The sequence below is a fragment of the Perca flavescens genome, chromosome 7 (assembly GCF_004354835.1).
Source record: "Perca flavescens isolate YP-PL-M2 chromosome 7, PFLA_1.0, whole genome shotgun sequence".
Taxonomy (NCBI): Eukaryota; Metazoa; Chordata; class Actinopteri; order Perciformes; family Percidae; genus Perca; species Perca flavescens.
Window position 1 is genome coordinate 31,863,550 of NC_041337.1, and position 20,960 is coordinate 31,884,509.

The window sequence follows — 20,960 nt, forward strand, 5'->3', positions numbered from 1 at the left end:
ATGATGCATGACAGCATTTTCTTATTCCAAAATAACCTTGTGTACACACAAATCAACAACACATTAAAAAAATAGAAAATAATAAGCATTAGAGAGGAAACAAGCCTGTTTCAAAGGATTCATAAATGAGCTGTTCGAGTTGGCACAAATCTTACTCAAACAGCTGTGTTGTCTTTTTTTTTACAAAATTTATTCAGGTGTTCTCAGGGCATCTATTTTCTTTCATTTTCTTCTCTTTCACTAACATTTTTATCCACTCTCTTGTGTATGGATGACAATTTGGTACTGTGTCCTCTTTGTCTCTTCTCTCAATACACCTCTGTCAAAGCAATTTCGTCACAACTGTCACTAAATTCGATATGTTTTCCTTGGCCACACCGAGTTAAAATTACCATTGGAAGACTGGGCTCTAACAACTCAATTCATGTTAAAATATGTAATTTAGCACATGTTTGAAACCTCTGTGGTGTGTGGCCAGTCAACATCTTAAAGCCAGCATGATTTACTGATTGTTCAGCCCACAACAACTGTCGATATCTCGCGTGTAAAATCTGCATCACTGTGAAAACTGAGAAAAAAGTGCTATTTGGCAAAACACCCAACATTTAAGTGTTTTCTAGGTGTAAAAGTGACAGCATGTATTCTCTGAGTAAGTGCCTAAATGTATGAATATATGAATTTGTAGCAAGAGAAAACATTCTGAATATAAATATTTAACCTGCAAGATATCTCATTGGCGTCCATGACGCATGGGTGCCTTTCTCAGATCGAATCTTTGAAAATTCACTCACAGCGATTGTCGCTTACAGGAGCGAGCGCCGATTTGCCTCCGATCAGGGGCTTTTGTCTGCAATATCCAAGTTGAAAATCAGGGCGAAAATTGTATAGTGTAAGTTCGCTATTACAAGGAAACCTTTCTATCCCTCGTTGTTTTTCTTTTAGAAAGTACACTGCAGAAAACTACAGGTAAAATCTATGCATACAAAATCCTACATCACTACTGTAAGAACATCATCTTGGTTCACTTGGATGTTCCTATTTTGGGGCCAGGTCCAATCTTAGACATTGCAGGAAACTCATCCAGTACAACTATGAAAAGGGGCACTTATCACTGCATGATATGCCAGCTACACAACAGAGATCTAACAGATTTCTTAGTCCCTATTTGTATGCCTGTCAAGACAGATTACATCAGCGTACATTCCCTCTTCTTTTCTCTCGTGGCTCTGTGGTGAGCTTCCCTACAGATGGTATTTTTCAGGCGGCACTTTGGGTGCAGCAGAGAAACACTCTCAGCCCACGTCGCCAACACTGATTGTTTTCTATTCTGTGGTGGACCTACCCATGTGGACTGTTTGCTGAAATGTCAACATGTTTTAAAAGGGTTAACATGAACTATTAAAGACCATCAACAGATACAAAGGAATGCTTAAATACACAGACTCAAGCAGTGAAAACAGTGGGAGAGGACGGAGCTAGCATGGTGTGTGTGTGTTTGCTCTACACCCACTCAGTCCATTAATAACTCAGTGGCAGACAGGGATACCATTTGCCAAGAATCTATTCCAGCATGGCAGCTTTGTCCTCAGCACTCTGCCATTCGCAATTTGTCATTGTTAGTTGGTCCCAATTGGTCAGTTGGTCATCACACAGACTCAAGCAGCCATTAATCAGAAACCGTAACTCTGAAACTCTGGCAAAGCAGCCTCTGCCGTAACAGCTCTTTAATATATGGAGGAATTGAACACCGACTGCCACTTCCCTGCTGGGCATCCTGCTAGCCAATTGGCAGGCGTCGGACGGTGAGCTTGGTGGCCTCTGTGTCTGTGTTGGTTTCCAGCGGGATGTCAGGAGCTGTGGTGTCGTTTCGCCGAGACTTGGATGGATCCTGGAGTGCCAGTGTTAATCAACCGTGGGACTATTTTTCTGTGTGCTGATCTGACGGCCACATTCTGCTTTATGATAAATCATGCACAAGTTGAAGGATCTGATGGGATAACATTTGAATGGAATTGTACCTAGTACGACGGATAAAATTGTTTGAAATTAAAATTAAATATAAAATTGTACATATTAACTCATGACTGAAACCAGACATCACTACAACTGCAATTTTGTTTGCTTTTGTTCCAAAACACAAATTAAGAAGTACGTCCTAATCAGACCTGCGATATTAACGAGTTAACGCAAATCCCTTTTACTGGCACTCTTTTTTTTACGCGTGATTAACGCACACGTGGTCTGTGATTTTTCGCACCGTAGTTTGGGAAATCAGGAAACGATGCAGCAGTAATGTTGTGGACAGTGTTGCCCGCTTGGCGACTTTCTTGCTATATTTAGAGACTTTTCAGACCCTCTTAGCGACTTACTGTATAAAGAACTCAAATATATTTATATTGTATGGCAAAATGTTGCCAACCTGGTGACTCCAGGGAAGCAGGAGGATTTTCCATTTCTGTTCTTTATCCGTTATCTCCGGCTACGGCAGTGGCCGTAGTGTCTGGAAAAGAGCAGCTGAAGGCTACTGGTAAGCTAACATTACACTGTGACGCTGTGTTTGATTTTTAGTTTTCTTAGGACTGATTGATTGAAATCTTGTTCAGAAAACTGCTTAGTGAAAAAGTCAGCTTCTTGGTAACTCTTAATTTCAGTGTAGGCGCAGTGGATATGACCCATGCCTTTGGTGTGGGAGACCCGGATTCGAATCCCACTGCAATACATCAATCAATGTGTCCCTGAGCAAGACACTTAACCCCTAGTTGCTCCAGATGCGTGCGACCTCTGACATATATAGCAATTGTAAGTCGCTTTGCGTCAGCTAAATGACAATGTAATGAAGTTTAAAACTAGTTAGGAAATACTGTATATACCTCTATAATAAAGCGCCATCAACAGTGGACCTCTAAAACTGCTGTGAAAACCTTGAGGTCCCCTGGTGGATAGGTAAACAAGTGCACACACACACACAAACGCGCGCACACACACACACACACACACACACACACACACACACACACACACACCAGCAAGTCTAATTCAGTTAGAGAAGGACAGAGAGAGAAAGAGAGAATCAGGGGGTTGAAATGGTAAATTTATCTGTGCGCTATTCTGGTCAATGTCTCCATTAGCTCATGAGTACAGAACATGAGGAACATTGCAGTGAAGATTGCAGTCAATCTATACATCACGTCTGTGTGATAAAGATAGCAATCACAGTCACATGTCATTATCAATGTAATGAGATTGTCTCTAAAGTGCAACACTACTCATTGGGTGTCAGAACAGATTTCAGCAATGATTGCTGTAATTGGGAATATTAGAGACAAAACTGGACCCATCTGGCTACTACATTCCTTATGACCCAATTAAGCTTTAAATTCAATCGGTGATATGATGACAGAGGTCAGACATGGCAGCGGAACCAATTTAGACAGACATTATGCATTTTAATACAAATCCTTAATGACATTCCAGAAATGTCAAGCTGAGCTCTGGGACAGTTTATCACACATACCTTTGATTAAACAAAAGACCAGAACTTAAATAGAGATAATTATTTGTATGATCACAAAGTAGAGTTAATCTCCAAAAAAGGACAAGGGCATTGTTGCATTTTCAAGCTATTGGTTTATCTTTAAAACCATCATCAGGCGTTAACATACAGTGTTAACATACAGGACTTTCAAGCCAGAGAGCGGAGTTCCAACAACTACTGCTGATACAACGGAGGTCTGTAGCGGCTTAAACAACTAACAACTGCCGCTCGGTGTCATGGAACTCATAGCCAGCCGGCATCACATGACCAGCCGGCAGTCTCCTAATTTCGTAGGTAACGTTTTGTGGCGCATACGGGTTTCATACGATATCATACAAACCCGTTCAGGAGAATGCGTTATCCCAAATTGTCGCCAATGATTTCCCAAATGGATTTGATTCCGATTCACAAGATCCCAATGTGATTACATTTATAATTTAATATCAATTGGGTTAGGCAAATTTCAGTTACAATACCAATACAATAACAACTTTTGCTGTAAACTGTACAAACAAGAAGCAACCTTTTTAATATTTTTTTTATAATGCACCAGGTTAATGTTTACATTAAGAACTGAGCCCCAAAAAGTTTGTTTAAAAGTACATTTTACTTAAACACCCACTGTAAAAGGCGTACATTAAAAGATTGATTTCCGAATTTTATTAATCCATGTCCGATCACTCAAACGAAGATCAATTTTGATTGGAGAATCGATTATTTTAATCTGGCCCTATCCCAAATCCATATTAAATAGTAATTGTTAAAGTATATTGTTTTAGCATTCAGTATACAAAAAATCAAGATACTATTACTATTGTATACTTTTATACTAAAATGATACAATATGTGCAACGTCAGATGTCTTCTCAAATTGTTACTTTGTTTTTCTTTAGATTTATTATTTATTTATTATTACTTTCCTATTTGTAGCTGTCTCATCACCACCCATCACCACACTGAACTCTGCACTAAAATCAAAGACCTTATAGACACAACTGTGCAATATACATTTTTATAGCAGTTATCTTTTATTGATTATCACAAATGGTGCAATACACAAAACCCTTTTTACTCTTTCACCTTTTAACATGCATATGTTGACAACTGTGTATGTGAGTTGCATGTGTATGAAGGTGAGATGTTTGATAGCTATATTTCATGTATATTTAATGTATGTTTTTGAGCACCGTCTCAGGTAGTGTACCTGAATCTCATTGTATGTAAATGCGATGACAAACTAATCTTATCGCAATTTCTCTCAGTTTTTAGTATCATGATGACCCATGTCATCTTGTGTTGCTGCTGTGATTTAACTGACTGTGTTCTCTCCACAGGTGATCATTAGAGCAACTGGCAACACCTGAGGTGATTTAAGGCTGGATGCAGCTAGCAGTTTAATTATCTGGATTCTCAGTAAATATTTAAAATGAGCCAGAACATATGGCCACAGTTGGTTTAGTCTACTGCTTGGTATTTTGTCTGATGGCCATCCAGTAAAAACCACAGATATCCATGTTTGATGATTCTCAAGTTATCGGGTAATAATGAGTGTAGAAATTCTCCAAATTAAGGTAAATTAAAACACTTTTTTTTTTTAAAAACTTTTAAATAATATAGAAATGTTGTCACGCAATTTTAAAACAAGCTTGTATTTGTATTGTTTCACATGTACGTGACATTGTGGAAATATATGGTTTTCATTTTTCAGTAACGATAAATACAAATACAAGCCCAATGAATTCTTTAAAATTCTGTATATAATGAGCTTCACAATTCTTCTAGGTTGGTTCCAGTGTCACTGACTTAAAAAAGTCATTTTAGAGTAGACTTACAGTATCTAAAGCATTTCGAAGCCACAGTATTATTAACATAGATATATTCAGAAGTCAGTTTGCTCATTTTCTCTTTTTTGCTATCCAGAACCGTATTACCACATTTGGACCATTCTCCATGAACAGACAGCAAAGTGTGGACTCTGTCTTACCAGGAGTCATATAGGCATATGGCAGAAAGATTCAACATCTCAAAATCTACAATGTCAACGCATCTATCCCTTTTGTCTCCCGGTCAATACACATCGGACCCATCACTTTCACACATTTACATTACGGTTTCAAACAACCGGATTTCCAAATACAGTCTGTGCTGTCGATGGATGTCACAGTCCCAGTGTGAAACCACATTACAACAATTCCATAGCCTATTTTAATAGAACACTATTGTATTCCGTCATCCCCGCCTAATTTTGTGACAGTGAACGACTCTTCTGTCACGTGCTGTACGGCTACTGGAAGAAAATCCCAAGGCCCTGGTTCCAGTGGGAATGCACATTATCGGCAATCCAGCTTATCCTCTTTTGCAACAACTGCTAAAACCCTACAGGGATGATGGGCACATTCCTGCCAGGCAGAGGTGCTTTAACAAAAAGCTTAATGCAGCATGTGTGGCCACTGAGAATGCTTTTGGCATCCTGAAATCCAAGTTTAGGAGGCTAAAGTGTCTGCATATTAAAAAAGTGCCAAATATCATATTCTTCACAACTTCATTTTTTAAATTTATATAACCAACTTGATGAGCAGGGTCTTCTTCATCAACTAGGAGACAACACTGATGATCCACAGCCCAATAACCAGCATGGATCTCGTTACAGAGACACGAGTGCTACCATTTAAGGATAGGGCACACCTTCACACTCATACCCCTTTCGTTAAAGGCATTCAATTAATGACCTTTTGATTGAAATGCCTCTACCTCATCAAGTTTTACACTTTATCACGGTAAGCCATGTTTTTCATTTACGTTTGGTGTTGTGCACCTGGAACGCTTGGAGGTCAGAAGTTGGAGGAGGAGGGGAGTTCCTGTCTGCTTCCTGTTATTTACAGTTTTAAGGTGATTTGCCAAACTAGATTTGTGATATACCAGTTTACATCGGTATATCTGGCACTCAACATTTTGGTTGTAATCTTCGCAAATTCTGAAAATATGCTTGACTTTTTCCAACATCCCATACTTTTAGTTTCTGTGCTAGTAACATTAGATGACTCAGGCCAGGCGCCAAGACGCAGTGAGGCAGGCTGTGAGGTTTTTTTTCCATCTTTTCCGTCGATTTCAATACCCAGGACAGCACTGCACCTACCCCTACCCCTAACTACGGTGGCCGAGACGGTTCAACACAAACACAAAAGCCACAACACAAACGCAAAAGCCACAACACAAACGCAAAAGCCACAATACAAACGCAAAAACTACAACACAAAGGCAAAAGCCACCACACAAACGCAAAAGCCACAACACAAATGCAAAAGCCACAACACAAACGCAAAAGCTACAACACAAATACATAAGCGACAACAAAAGTGAGTGACAACAGAAGTGAGCGTATGAGCAGGAGGAAAGTTCTTGCATGTTACTTGCATGAGAAGTAAGTGAAACATGGTTCCTTGCTAATTAGGATTACTGTTGCTATGTGATTGTCACAAATAAGCAATGTTGTTAAATGTCTTTGTATTTTCATATGTATGTATGTACTCTCCATATAGGCTACAAAGGAAAGTGTGTGTGTGACTATTTGTAGGGGTAAGACTGAGGACATGCAACAAAACCATAGACTGTACAAATAGTAATATACAGTCTATGAACAAACCCTTTTACATGGCTTTAAATACAGTGTAAACACAGGAGTCCACAATCTGAATTACATTTATTAACTTATTTTATTTTCCAGTAGTAAGCACGAAGCAAGGGTTTATTTCATTCAGACCAACCCGTGTATGTGTGTATGTATGACATATAACGCCCCTAACACACACACACACAAACACACACACACACACACTTTCCAAACCAACCGTACCGAGGGAATTTACCGCTGGGATCTGATCACTAACAAGATAGACATGGTTAACAAGTTACAAGCACGTAACAGTGGGATATAATATTTTAGTGATTGAAACAGCTTCACTAAACGTGACAAACTATAGACTTTAAATGTAGGACTCGCGGGTAAAAGATGCTGGGCGCCATTTAGATAACGTTATAGCTGTAGCTTTGTAGCCTAAATAGCAGAGTACATATGAAAATAAAAAAGATATTGAACAACGCTGCTTATTTGTGACAATCACGTTGCAACAGTAATCATAATTAGCAAGGAACCATGTTTCACTTACTTCTCAAACGTACAAGAACTTTCCTCCTCCGGCTCCGTTTGTCAACCACATTCTCACTTCCGCTTCCAGCTTATGTATTTGTGTTGTGGCTTTTGCGTTTGTGTTGTAGCTTTTGCGTTTGTGTTGTGGCTTTTGCGTTTGTGTTGTAGCTTTTGTGTTTGTGTTGTAGCTTTTGAGTTTGTGTTGTGGCTTTTGCGTTTGTGTTGTAGCTTTCGCGTTTGTGTTTTGCTTTTGAATTTGTGTTGAACCGTCTTGGCCACCGTACCTAGCCCTACCGCCTACACACACACCAAATGTCCCTTGCTGTGTAAAAACCTTGAGGTCCCCTGTTGGATAGGTAAACAGGTGTAAGTGTACACACACACATATAACAAATTATAATTTATGTTGATGCATAAATGAATAACATGGGATTACTATTCCTTCTTCCATGGGCTATTCTGGATTATTGGGGTAATGCATACATCCTAATAAAAAAAAAAAAAAAATGGAAGCATTCAGATACTGATTTGGACATCCATTCCCATGGCAACACTCAAAGAGTCGAAGCATTCGAGTCAGCTATGGTCGGTAGACAGCTTTGTGTTGTTTTGGTTATGTCAAAGTTAAATGTTGGTTGCTTTGCTAGTTTATCCACATTTGACTTGCCACTGCATCACTGACGAGATAACAGTGATGAATATGCTTGCTACGGAGCATTTGCTCACTTGGAGTGAGTGAAATGCATCTCACTGACAGTTGGATGGAGCACCTGCTGTGATATCTTTAAATACACTCAGGACGTTCTGGAAAGGGTCAGCATCAGAAAGCAGGAGAAAGTATATAAACAGTTAGGCAGATTGGATGTCTATAGAAAATGGGGAAAGTATACCTGGGGGGCTTCTAAGAAGCTTTGTGCTGGGGAGACATGTATGATGGGCTTATGGTGTTGTCATTTTTACATGTTCATGGTGTTATTGAGTATTTTGTTACTATTTGTTGACTGTCTTGAATAGAAGGGTAACTGTGTAATTTTTTTAAATTCTTGTCTAGGTGGGTGGTGATTACGAAGGGTGTGTGTGTGTGTTTGGGGGGGCTGGGAGGGGTGGGGGGGGGGGGCTGGGGGGTGAAAAGAAAGTAAACCCCCCCGGTGCAGCTTTGTTTGTTATCATGACAGTAGGAGGAATAAGAGATACATGTAGTAGAAGTATCTGTGTTCCGAAATGTATTGCATTGTATGTAATTTGCAGCCAGGGTCAGTCTAGCAACTCTCCGTTGGCTTGTGAGCTGGAAAAACCAAATTCTGGTCAGGCCAATCACATCGTGCATAGAGTCAGTGGGCGGGCTTAACATAATGATGGCAGAGTTGCGATGGTTCTGCGTGAATTCCCTGCTACTTGAAGACAAAGGAAATGACTGCTGCTGCTGGTGAACAGCGTTCTTCGAATTGGCTTTGGCCACGACTCTGGAAGACTTGGAGTTAAGCTTCTCTTTGAGAAAAGAACAAAGAACTGCACTGAAGTCATTCTTAAAAAAGGAAGATGTGTTCGGAGTTTTACCAACCGGATACGACAAAAGTTTAATCTATGAACTAGCGTTGCTCTGCTTGGTTGTAGCGCTATCCTATTGCGTGCAGAGGGAATTTGAAAGACAACCGTTTATCCCGCCCCTCGGATTGAGCCCTGCCAATGGTGAGTTTCCAGACCCAACATCTTGATGTGGGTCTGGCTTCTCAGGCTAACATGTAGTCTAATTATTAACCAAAATGCAGCAGGCTAGAAAAATTCAACAGGCATCCAGGGAAATAGCTTGCTAACTGACTCAAAGAGCTATTTGTTACTCAAAGACAACACAAATGACTTTCTTTCTGTGTATTATGTATATGTGTGTGGGAGGATGTTCACTTACGGAGAACAAGAACTCCATGGCGAAGCGAGCGAGCACGGTTGGGCTCCGTGGTGGCGTTCAGCATGGTGGGATTTCCCCCAATGATGCAGACACGGTTTTCTTGCTCTGCCTCACGGAACATTCGCAACAGCTGATTGGCTATGACCCCGTTCAGTGCCGATATGGCCACCATGGGTATCACAAAGGACAGAAAGGCGTTTACCTGTGCAGAGAGAAGAGGCAGTAATCACTGGTTAGAATTTAGAGCTGACACACTGGTTAAGGTTAGCTCAAAACATATCACATCCATCACAGATTTTTTTTTTTTAACAAATAAGCTTCTATATCATTGGTTAAAAATTAGGGGTTTGGCCCATCAAAATAGTTGTCGACTGACTGATAAACCCTGTTTGATTCTACATAAAATAATTATCTCTGTCTAATGTCATAGCTCTCATAAGTTTTTCTGTCTCTCTTTCACTTCAGCTTTTTAATGAAGCCAGTGGAAATGAATACTGTCATCAAAACAAACATTTGTATGCAGATATTGCAGATTATTGGATTTCTTTTAGATTTCTTCACTTAAAAGGGACAATGCACATTAATCAACATGAGCACAGAGTGCAACATGTGAATGTGTCAGATTTAGGCATGCAGGCTAATTTTCATCTGCATTCCCTAGCAGGTTGATGGCTTAAAACAAAAATAAGGTACAACAATACAACACATAAACATAAAACAAAACATCCTCAAAAGCAACCACTGTTGAATCATGGAAAATTACTTTGAAAATGTTACACAGACACTTTGGGAGAGAGAGAGAGAGAGAGAGAGGGATGACGGACAGGATATATAAAAAATTTGGCAGAAGAAAGCAAGTAGGATGAGAGGGCACGAGAGGTACAGGCGAACTGGGTGACAGCAGGATGAATCTCTTACATCTCTTACTTACGCCTTTATTTCCACAGGACAGATGGAGACATGAAAGGGGAGAGAGAGGGGGGAACGATAAGCAGCAAAGGGCCGCAGGTCAGAGTCGAACCCGCGCCCACTGCACCGAGGAGCAAACCCCCATACATGTGCACCCGCTCCACCAACTGAGCCAACAGGGCCACACGAGTTGGCCACTTTTTGTGTTTTTCAAAACCTTTATCCAACCACTATAATGCAGTCCTTTGATCAAATCAATTTAAAATAGACATATCAAGAGTGTCCTTGCTTTGATTTGGCAGACCTGGCAGAAGAATGACAAAAACATACTGACTTCCAAGCAATTTATTTTTTTCCAGTTCCATCAAGAAACACTCAATAAAAATTACATTTCATGAGTGCCAACTTTGATCAAATTCCGAATGGAAAGTTTTGCGCAATCCATTTTCTTCTGTGCTGCCTCACTGCTGATAGAACATAAAAGAGACAGATTTTGTGGGAGAATGAAGTTAGCAGCGAAGATTATTGAGAGAAAACCGAAGAGAGGAGGTGCTGCTGGACATCCCTCATGACAGCTGACTTCTCACTAGAGCTAGTGTGTAACCGGGTGGAGCCGGTATGAGAAGTTGCTCAAGAGAGAAAACGTGAATGGGTGTTTGAGGTTTTAATTTGTAATTTGTGTCAATATTTGCCTAAGCAATGTAACAGATCAGTTATTTCCTACAGCATTCCCTCTCCACCTACCACACACACAGAAACACACACACACACACACACACACACACACACACACACACACACACACACACACAGTGCTGTTGTTTTTCCAAGGGATAATCATGGTTGAGAAATGTTAATGGCTTTAATGAACAGGCTGGCTGACTTGTGAGGGCCCCCTGCCTCCTAGACATTGTTGATCGATTACAGCTGAAAAGGAGAGCAGAAGAAAAGCAGCAAGGCAAACCCCGGCTTTAGAGTGAGTCGAAACCTCTGGGAGGGTGGAAAGAAAGAAATATGAAAAGCAGCCAAACAACTGGCAGAGCTAATGTGGATAACTGTGATTGAAGTGCAAAAGAAATTGAGATATTTGGCTGGAGTGACTGGAGGGGAAATGTAAAAAACAGTGGAAATTAAAACTACATTTTGATGCATGCAGAAGGAAAACCCAGGAGGGGTAGGGTTACAAAATCTTCAAATGTATATATATTGTAAGTCTAAAAAAAAGACTACAGGGCTTTAGTGTTCCCTTCACTAACTGCTGCCAGAGCTCTGACTGTGTACAATAGATAGGCTAACTCTTATTGAGAGTTGAGAACCCATTTTTCTAATTCACCTCCTTGTCACCAGAGAGTTACGACTAAATGTTGCATCACTTGTCTTTTCTGTTGGATGAGACTGAAAGCGAGTGATGAGTCTATTTTCTGTGACTGGTGAGTCTATTTTCTGGCAGCTTCCCATCCTGATAAGAACCCCAATATATTTGGAAAATGTTTTTTTTTTCTTCTTTTGGAACTTGACTTTTAAAAGGTGAAAAAAACCTGTTGACACAGCTTTTAGTGACAAAATTCTATTTCATTTTCCCATCTAGAATGGCATGATTCAGGGATACACAAAGAAGACTAAAAGCTGTCATTAAAGAAAGACAAGCTGAAAGCGGAGACGTGTCAATTTGCCTAAATGTTACATCATTTGCTAAAATAATGATTATTACTCTAAGAAATAGTTTAACAAATGTAATTGTCCTGTATTCTGGTGCCTTTTAACTGGTGGTTGATACTTGTATCTGACTATACTAGCATGAGAAAAAAGATGGGTACATTTTGTAATTTTACCCAGAGGAAGTGGTTGGCCCCAGATCACACATTTTAAAATATTAAAAAGCTAAAAGTAAAAATTAAATAATTCGATGACTAAGTCAGAGCCATCTTTAATAATAACCACCTATGTTTCTCTTTACGCTTGCATGCAATTGCTGTTAAATCAATTTCTTTAATATTATCAAATCCATCAGGGAAGTAGAGCGGACAACTTTGACAAGTCAAAGTACGCCTCTGCAATAAACTACATTCATCTTCCAATCATTTGTACTACTAAGAATCAGGACCTAAGGCCTGCTGTACGCCTCAAAGATTATTTTACTAGCCAGTTATCTTGTTGGTGAGACAAAACAAAATATGGACATAGCATTGAATAGATCGGCCTGATTCTGCTATTTGGGTCAGTATCCAAAATCAGCATCTAATGACCTTTGGTATGGGAGCCTAATTGTAAACATTTACTGATGTACCATTGAGAGTGTGCTGGGAATGGACTGTAAAAGACAGCAGCTACTGTACAATAATTGGCACGGGACAACTCCAGGACATTTACAAAACTCGCTCCAAAAAGAAAGATGCCTAAAAAATTTATATTTATTATACGTAGGAACACATGTAAGTACGTAGGTACGTAGAGATACGGACCCTATGCCGGACCCTACGCCGTAGCCTGACGTGCAACTCTCAAATAATGTAACTACACGTTGCGGCGTCGCACGCCGCTTGTTCGTGGCTTGGTAGCGTTTCATTTTCCTCCATACTCCTTCTCCATAAACAATATGAAATCAAGGAGAGGGTTAACTTTTCCTGCAACAGATTTCCAATCTTGGTCAGAAAGTGCAGGGGAGACACATTATTTCTCCCACTACGCCTCTAGAGTCACTACTCGCTCCGAAGCTAATCACCGTCACACATGCACATGTGACGATTAATCTGAACTTATATTATGATTATTACTACACAATGTCCTGAGGAGCTTGTTTGATTTATGGAGGAGCCCTCCATCCTTAATAGGTTAACAGTGAGACCGCATCAGTGGGCAATTCATTTTCTTAATGGGTGACTGTAGTGCTGCTGTCCTGTTTAGCCTCAAGTCTGAGCTTTGGCTCACTTTGGACTTCCACACTTTAGACACAGCTACAGATATCTCTACATTTTCATGTTTTTCTTTTTCTTGTCTTGTCATGTCTCATACAGTACGTGTTTTCCTGTTAATCACCTTTTTCTATTTTTCTATTAATAAACCCCGAAAATAAATAAATTAATAAATAAATGAACGAACAAACTGGCCATGGAAGGGTAATCATTTTTTTTTTTTTTTTATTATGTTAATGTGTCTAAGTGACTGAACAACAATCTTTAATATTGGTCCACTTTTATAGCCTAGAAATCTAGACTCCCCTAGTGGCGGCAAATTTATTTGGCAGCCAGGGGGGGTCTAGGCACTCTCCATTGACTTTCAAGTTGGAAAAACCAAATTTCGGTCAGGCCAATCACATTGTGTATAGAGTCAGTGGGCGGGGCTTATGGCTGCTGCTGCTGGGAACAGCGGACTTCTGGAAGACTTGGAGTTAAGCTTTTCTTTGATAAAAGAACAAAGAACGGCACAGAAATCATTCTTAAAAAAGGATGATGTGTTCGGAGTTTTGCCGACCGGATACGGCAAAAGTTTAATCCATCAACTAGTTCTGCTACCTTCTTCATTGCTCTGCCTGGTTGTAGCACTATCCTATTACGTGCAGAGGGAATTTGAAAGACAACCGTTTTATCCCGCCCCTCGGATCGAGCTCCGTCAATGGTGAGTTCCCAGACCCAACATCTGAATGTGGGTCTGGCTTGTCAGGCTACCACTTTTAAGCAGTCTGGTGGGTTTGGCAATGTCGATTTCGGAACCATTCCTGGTTAAACAAAAAGGATCTCACTCTTTAACAAAAAGATGTATCTCTGTAAGGATCCTTTCCATAATGTTGCCAGACATTTAGAATAATAATCGGAGCCTGTAGCAAAAAACAGCACAATGAAATTGACAATGCACATTTGCTTTATATGGGATTACATTGCAGCCAAGTTCGCGGCTGCCGGTTACAGTGTTCTCGCTGGATAATACTGGACCAATTTGCAAGGTTCTTGTACAAATTAGTCACTTAGACACCAGTGCATGGGAAAATAGTGTCCAGGTTGTAAAAATAATGAAATTACCCTTTCAGTTAAATGTTGTGTTAAACGGGGCAATGCTGTATTTCCATCAGGCTGTTCATCTACTCTGGCTCAATCATGCAGCTGTGGGGTTTTTTGTTATCCAATTCTGTATGCCATCGTCACCTAGCACCCTGTCACTTAGCAACCTCAGCCACGTGCATTTGTTTGTGTGTGATATGTTAAGGTCATTTGAATTGTTTATATGCCCTTTTGATTTCATTTGCATAACAAACCCTAGCATGTTAGTGTTTAGACTCCCTTTTAGAAAGACCACAATAAACTATGGCAGCCTTTTTTTAACGAGCCAATATATTTTCAACATTTGTTTTAACTTAGGTGCTTTGTACAGTATGTATAATGGAATGATTTGGATAAACATGGCTCTATATCCAGTGGAATTGCTGTTTTGTATTTGACAATTATTTGGCAAATCTTTGGTCTGAACTGGGCTTTAGAATTCCTCATGGGGGAGAGAGAAACTACGCAGTATAGGCTTAAACACAGAGGTCCAACCTACTGTGCTTATTTCATGTTCTGTGTTTCTTTGCTAGCATCTTCGATAAACAAAATCCAGTTCTACGAACAGCAACTTCTCACAACTGGTCGGACTGATTGGTAGTCTGGGTAATGTCATATAATTTTAGTCTGTGGCCCAAATTAGTAAATTAGGTCTCCAAGCTAACTTTAGTAAAAGTGTTGACATATGAAAGCGTCAAACATGCATTTCAGATGAATAAAATGAGAGTATCTCCAGTTGTCCCTCAACCCCGTTTGGTGGGTCTATACCTGCTTCTAGAAGCGTGGTAACATAGTGACTACTCACAGGGATGGTTGGCAAACTACTTTACCCTTGTGTTGTCTTCCCTAAAAATTGAAAATGAACTCTCTACGTGTGCGTTTTTCAATGTTTTTGACGCTTCTTTGAAGCGTTTTGTCACTTTTTTCAACGTTTTTTTTTTTTTTAATCCATGATCAATAAACCTCATAGATATGACACTATACCTAATGTTTTAGTTAACGAAAAGCCGACATTATGAATTATTTTCACTAATAGTTCAGATCAGAGGATGTTGAGTGGATCGCAGACTTGTATATGTCAAAGTTGAGCCAGGATACGGTTTTAAAAACCATTTAAAAAACAAAATGATAATGCTATGAAATTGAATAAAACACCAACATTCAAATTTTAATGAAAGTAATCATTATTTATACCCAGAAATAATGTTGCATGAGTTCCATACATCATACATCTATGCATCCATGTTATTTTGGGGCAATTTGGTTGTGAGAAACCCATATTTTTTATATAAAAAAAACTTTGAAAACGGGTCAAATTTGACGAGAAGGGTTAAGCTGGAAAGCGAACTGCAAATTTCAGAAGCTGAAATGAATTCATGCTGCATACATATGTGACATTTAATGCTGGTGTGATCGTGCTTCAAAGCACAATGTGTGTTATAATGCGTTATCTACACAGCAGAAGCTATCGTTTGCTTTGCTCAAAATGCGTGGGTGTAAACCCTGAGAGTCTGCAACTTGAACCGTGACTTGACTGCTGAACGGGGGTGTGAGGAAGCTGCAGCTGATCACAAACAACAACCAGCGCTAATGCTTTTCTAACACATGTTGAGCAGCTTGCATGGTCTGCCTTCTGGCAAAAATGTTCACCTGGGATATCCATTAAAGACGGTAACTGGATATAAAAACCGACCCTCTTCCAGTTTTACTCATAAAAACGACAATGCGTGCCACAAATTGGAACAATGGAAGCAATACGATTATTGTCATCATGTATCGATTTGTATCCATCCTGCATTAGAAGAAACCATTACTGTTGATAAGGGCAAACAACCTTTTAATGCAATCGTTTCTTACCTGAGCCTTCATGCCCTGCTGATTTTTCAATCACTGTTCAACTTTTAGTTGGAAACCATTTCAGTCTTGATAGTTTGTATAAGGAAAACAGACAAGCGTAATAATACACATAGCCATAACACCAGATTTGCTAGTAATGGTCATATCGTACCTGGCCTAAGGACTGGCTAATCAAAAAAAATAAAATAACTGTTGTGTATCGAGCCATGAAATGGAATAAGTTACCCTTGAGTATTCGGTTAATGCTCATCTTTGAAAAAGTATATGCAGAGGCATCTATCTGGCATGCAGATGACAGATTGAATACTGGAAAGTAACTGTATTAGTCTTGTATGATTCTTAAAGTGTTTATAAAAATATATTCCTATTGTTTTATAATTGTTTTTCTATACAACATGTTTGTTGTATGCAAAAAGGTTTTAGATTGTGGGTTATTAGTCTATATCCACGACGTTCCACTTCTGGGATTTCTCCAGTGCCGCAGGAAATTCCGCTGGATGAATGTCTTTTCGCCGATGTCCGTTCCCTTCCTCTTTCTTTGTGTTCCATCCATCTTCCATCCATCTTTATCCGCTTATCCGGTGTCGGGTCGCGGGGGTCGCAGTTCCAGCAGGGGACCCCAAACTTCCCTTTCCCGAGCAACATTAACTTTCTTGTGTTGTCATTCTAAACTCCGGTGGATTTCTGAGGACTATGGTTAACTGCTCCTCAGATCTCTGCAGGGTAAATCCAGACAGCTAGCTAGACTATCTGTCCAATCAGAGTTTTCTGTTGCACGACTAAAACAACTTTTGAACATACACATGTTCCACCAAAACAAGGTCCTTCCCGTGGCTATTTTTGCAACGGCATCGCGCGGAGCTTTTTGCCGCCCATGACGATTGTGATTGGTTTAATAAAAAAAGCAAATAAACCTATCCCGGGATGCTGTGTGGACTCGCCAGACCATCCTCCGCAGCACTGTGGAGGAAGGTCTGGCAAAGCGAGACTAGTGGGTTATTTATAATGTTACTGAGTGAGACTGTTAGTTTGATCTGGCAGTGGTGGCCTAAAGGTTAGAGACGCAAGCTTGTGACCAGGGAGGTCGTCGGTTCAATCTCCAGACCGACAGGATAAAATCTGGGTGGGGAAAGTGAAAGAACAGTGCTTGTCCCTCCCTTACCACCACTGAAGAACCCTTGAGCAAGGCCCTTAACCTCCAACTACTCCAGTGGAGCTTCATAGTGGCCAGCAGACTGTGGTTGTGCTGGGCAGCTTCCAGGTATGAATGTGGAACTGTGTGAATGTGATCAGGGTGTTCCTGCAAAAGAGAGGCTGCCCCTCAGTGAACCTTAAAACGTTAAAAAAAAAGATCTCTTGTTTGTGCGTGTATGTTCGTGGGTGTCCAACTGCATGTGTATGTATGGGGACTTGATAAGTGTATTGCACATTGATGCGATTTTACATAACATATTCTTGTACTATATACTCTGTGATGTAATATGTATGTATTGTGTGTTAGTGTGGACCCCAGGAAGAGTAGCTGACTGCTACGGCATCAGCTAATGGGTGCTTGTTTGTGTGTCCTTGTGTATGCCTTGTTTTCGTTGTTAAGTGTGGCGAGCATTGTTAGCTGGGATGTATGCACATGTGCTCAGAGATGGCAAAAGTAGAAGTACAGATACTTGTGTTAAAAAATACTCCGGTAAAAGTAGAAGTACTGATTAAACTTCTTTACTCAAATAAAAGTAAAAAAAAGTAAAAGCTTGGAAATTTACTTAAAGTATAAAAGTAAAAAGTAGCCTTGCGAATGACAACTATTTTTTATGCAAAGCTACCTGGACCACACATATGTTACTAGAGTGCAAGCTGAGAAACTTCAGTGGATATGGAAAAAAGGCTCTTTATATGCCATTGCCTATATTTTAAATGGATGTCTGCCATTAGACCTAAAACATCACGATTATTGTGACAGAGACTGGGACTCCAGGTTAATAAGATCCTGACTGAGTAGCAAGTTATGAATTCAATTGTGATTCTGTGAGAATTCAAACATGAGTCCTCTAACTTACGTCTGAGAGGTTAACGCTAACCTTAACGTTACTTGGGTTACTTAACTAAATGCTAGCGAACCAAGGCATCGTCATTGCTAGAAGGAGAACAAATGTAACTGACCATTAAGGTAAACTTAATAAAGTTACTGAAACAAACAACAAATAGCTTTTGATAACAACAAAAAGATGCATTTACCTCTATGTGATTTTTTAAATTCGATGGTAAATTCTTGAAAGCCAGCAGTTCATGGTGTTTTGGTTGGCACAATTTCCAGCACATTATAACAACGTATATTCCCATCCAGTTAGATTGAATTCGATTTTGATGACGCGAAAAATAACGGTAACTCCACTGAAATCATTTTAAACTAAAGTAACGAGCCAATTTTGTAAAGTGTAAGGAGTAGAAAGTACCGATATTCATGTTAAAAATGTAAAGAGTAAAAGTAAAAAGTTGCCACAAAAATAAATAGTAAAGTAAAAATATCTGAAAAATCTACTTGAGTACAGTAAGGAAGTATTCATTACTTCCCATCTTTGCATGTGCTGTTTATATGAGAATAGGGTAAACTAAAGCCTAGACATGACTGCACAATACACGCACACACTGGCAAAAACAGTACGAGGCCGAAGCCCCTTGGTGCCGCGTGTTTTGATCACTGTGGTTCACACCATTTCGATGTTGTCGGCGCACAGCTCAGCTTTCACCTCCTATAAGTTTGACAACTCACGGGAGACGGTGGATGTTTGGTCCGTGTTAACCGACTTGCTTTCATGCCTGCGAGCTGTCCGTATGGGTAAGGCAGCGTTAATATTTACCTATCAGCTAGAGTTAGCCTTGAATGGTCTGTGAATTCTTTTTGAGGCACGAGGCGAAGGCTAGAGCTGGCCTTTTTCCAGCACAAGTGTGGACTCATAGACCCAATCCTCTGATGATTATCTCGTCCAGTGGTTCCTAAACTTTTTCTGCATGGCCCCCCCACTTTTGTAGATACAAATATTTTCAATTTCACACTTGCTTTGGCAATGTAAACATCTATTTTCCATGCCAATATCACCCTTTTGAATTGAAATGAATTGAGATCAGCTGTGTCACCGTGAAGGAGAGAGAGAGAGAGAGAGAGAGAGAGAGAGAGAGAGAGAGAGAGAGAGAGAGAGATGCAGCCACAATCAGCGATTTCTCCGTGAAAGGATGGTCGGCCACTGCATTTTTCTTGTATTTATTTTGGTAGTTTTGGTGCTTTGTGTAGCATCACGGTCACCATCTACTTTCTGAATAGCTGGCAGTCCTGTTTTACAAAATTGCCCATGCTTTGCTAGCAGTGCAGCAGAACAATGGATTATGTATTTATATTAGCGTTGCCGCACCCCTGTGTAGTTTGTCACACTTCAGCCTGGCTAGGTATCTGAACAAAGAAAAGAAAGAAACCAACATTGGTAAAACACAAACCCACACTCTGCCTTTCATTGTACTATTTTTTTTAAACCTTTTTATCTGCCATAGAAAGATAGCTTGGCAGAAAATTCAGTCCAAAAGAATAATTCAGTTTTCTCCCTCTAAAGTCAGATTCAGTTAAAGTATGTTGTAAATGACTGATGTTGTTTACCAGAACCTCATGCGGTGTGTCATTTCACCTGTAACCTCACATTTTCATTTTCACAATGGGCTGACATTGCACAATAATAGAATTTAATTTTACTAGAAGGACATTCTGTGCATTCCTCAGGAATATTTTATATCCTTGCTGATCATTTTTATACAATATTTCCATGGTTGTATAACATCTAGCATTCACTTCCGTTGTCATCCTTCTCTGTCTGTCTTCCTCATACAATGGAATGAAACACTTTCTATCAAACAGGAACAGATAAGGGAGAGCAGAAGGCCAATTTATCCCCAAATGGCTGGAGGAACATTACATTAATGACCAGTACCGCTGACTTGTTCACTCAAGAACCTTTGTCTCATTCACTTCCTTAGAAAGTCTGCTGCGTTCACATAGATTTTAGCCCAGTTAAGCTGAAGTAACCGCAGGACTAACTATCAATAATACTTTTACTTGATCTTCACACAAAGAGAATGACACAACATCTAGGAAATTAGAAAGAAAAAATGTCCAGTTGCATTGATACCCAATTAAAAATTCAAAACGTTTGCATGACAACCAAAACAATGAACAACATGTCTTTTCTGTATGAAATGGAAAGAAGTTTTACTACCCTTTCAAAAAATATTCATGACCCCGAAATAACTGAGTTCCGTGTAGCGAGTGTTTGCATAGAGAACCTGAGAACCGTAAGAGTCAACCCACAGCCGCTCTGCTGCCCTGCTGAAAATGTGAAGCAGAAACGCTTAATATCAGATAGCATCCATAATAATTGGGTTCGACAGTTTTCAGTGGTTATGAAGAGCAATATGTCATTTATTCACATTTAAAGGGATAAATCGCCATTTCAACATCACGTGCGTCGTTGTTTGTGGGAGTTTGTCAACAGATGGGACATGCCCAGGCAGAGACGTGGTGAGTGGATTTACTGG

General features: G+C 39.9%; 1 protein-coding gene across 1 annotated transcript in view; it reads right to left on the reverse strand.

Moving 5' to 3' along the window:
• Window positions 1-20,960, reverse strand: part of ntsr1 (neurotensin receptor 1 (high affinity)) — a 58,878-nt gene that overhangs the window by 12,557 nt on the left and 25,361 nt on the right. Inside the window, exon 2 of the mRNA XM_028583393.1 lies at window positions 9,589-9,790. Coding sequence (XP_028439194.1) covers window positions 9,589-9,790 — 202 coding nt within the window. The remainder of the gene's footprint in view (window positions 1-9,588; window positions 9,791-20,960) is intronic.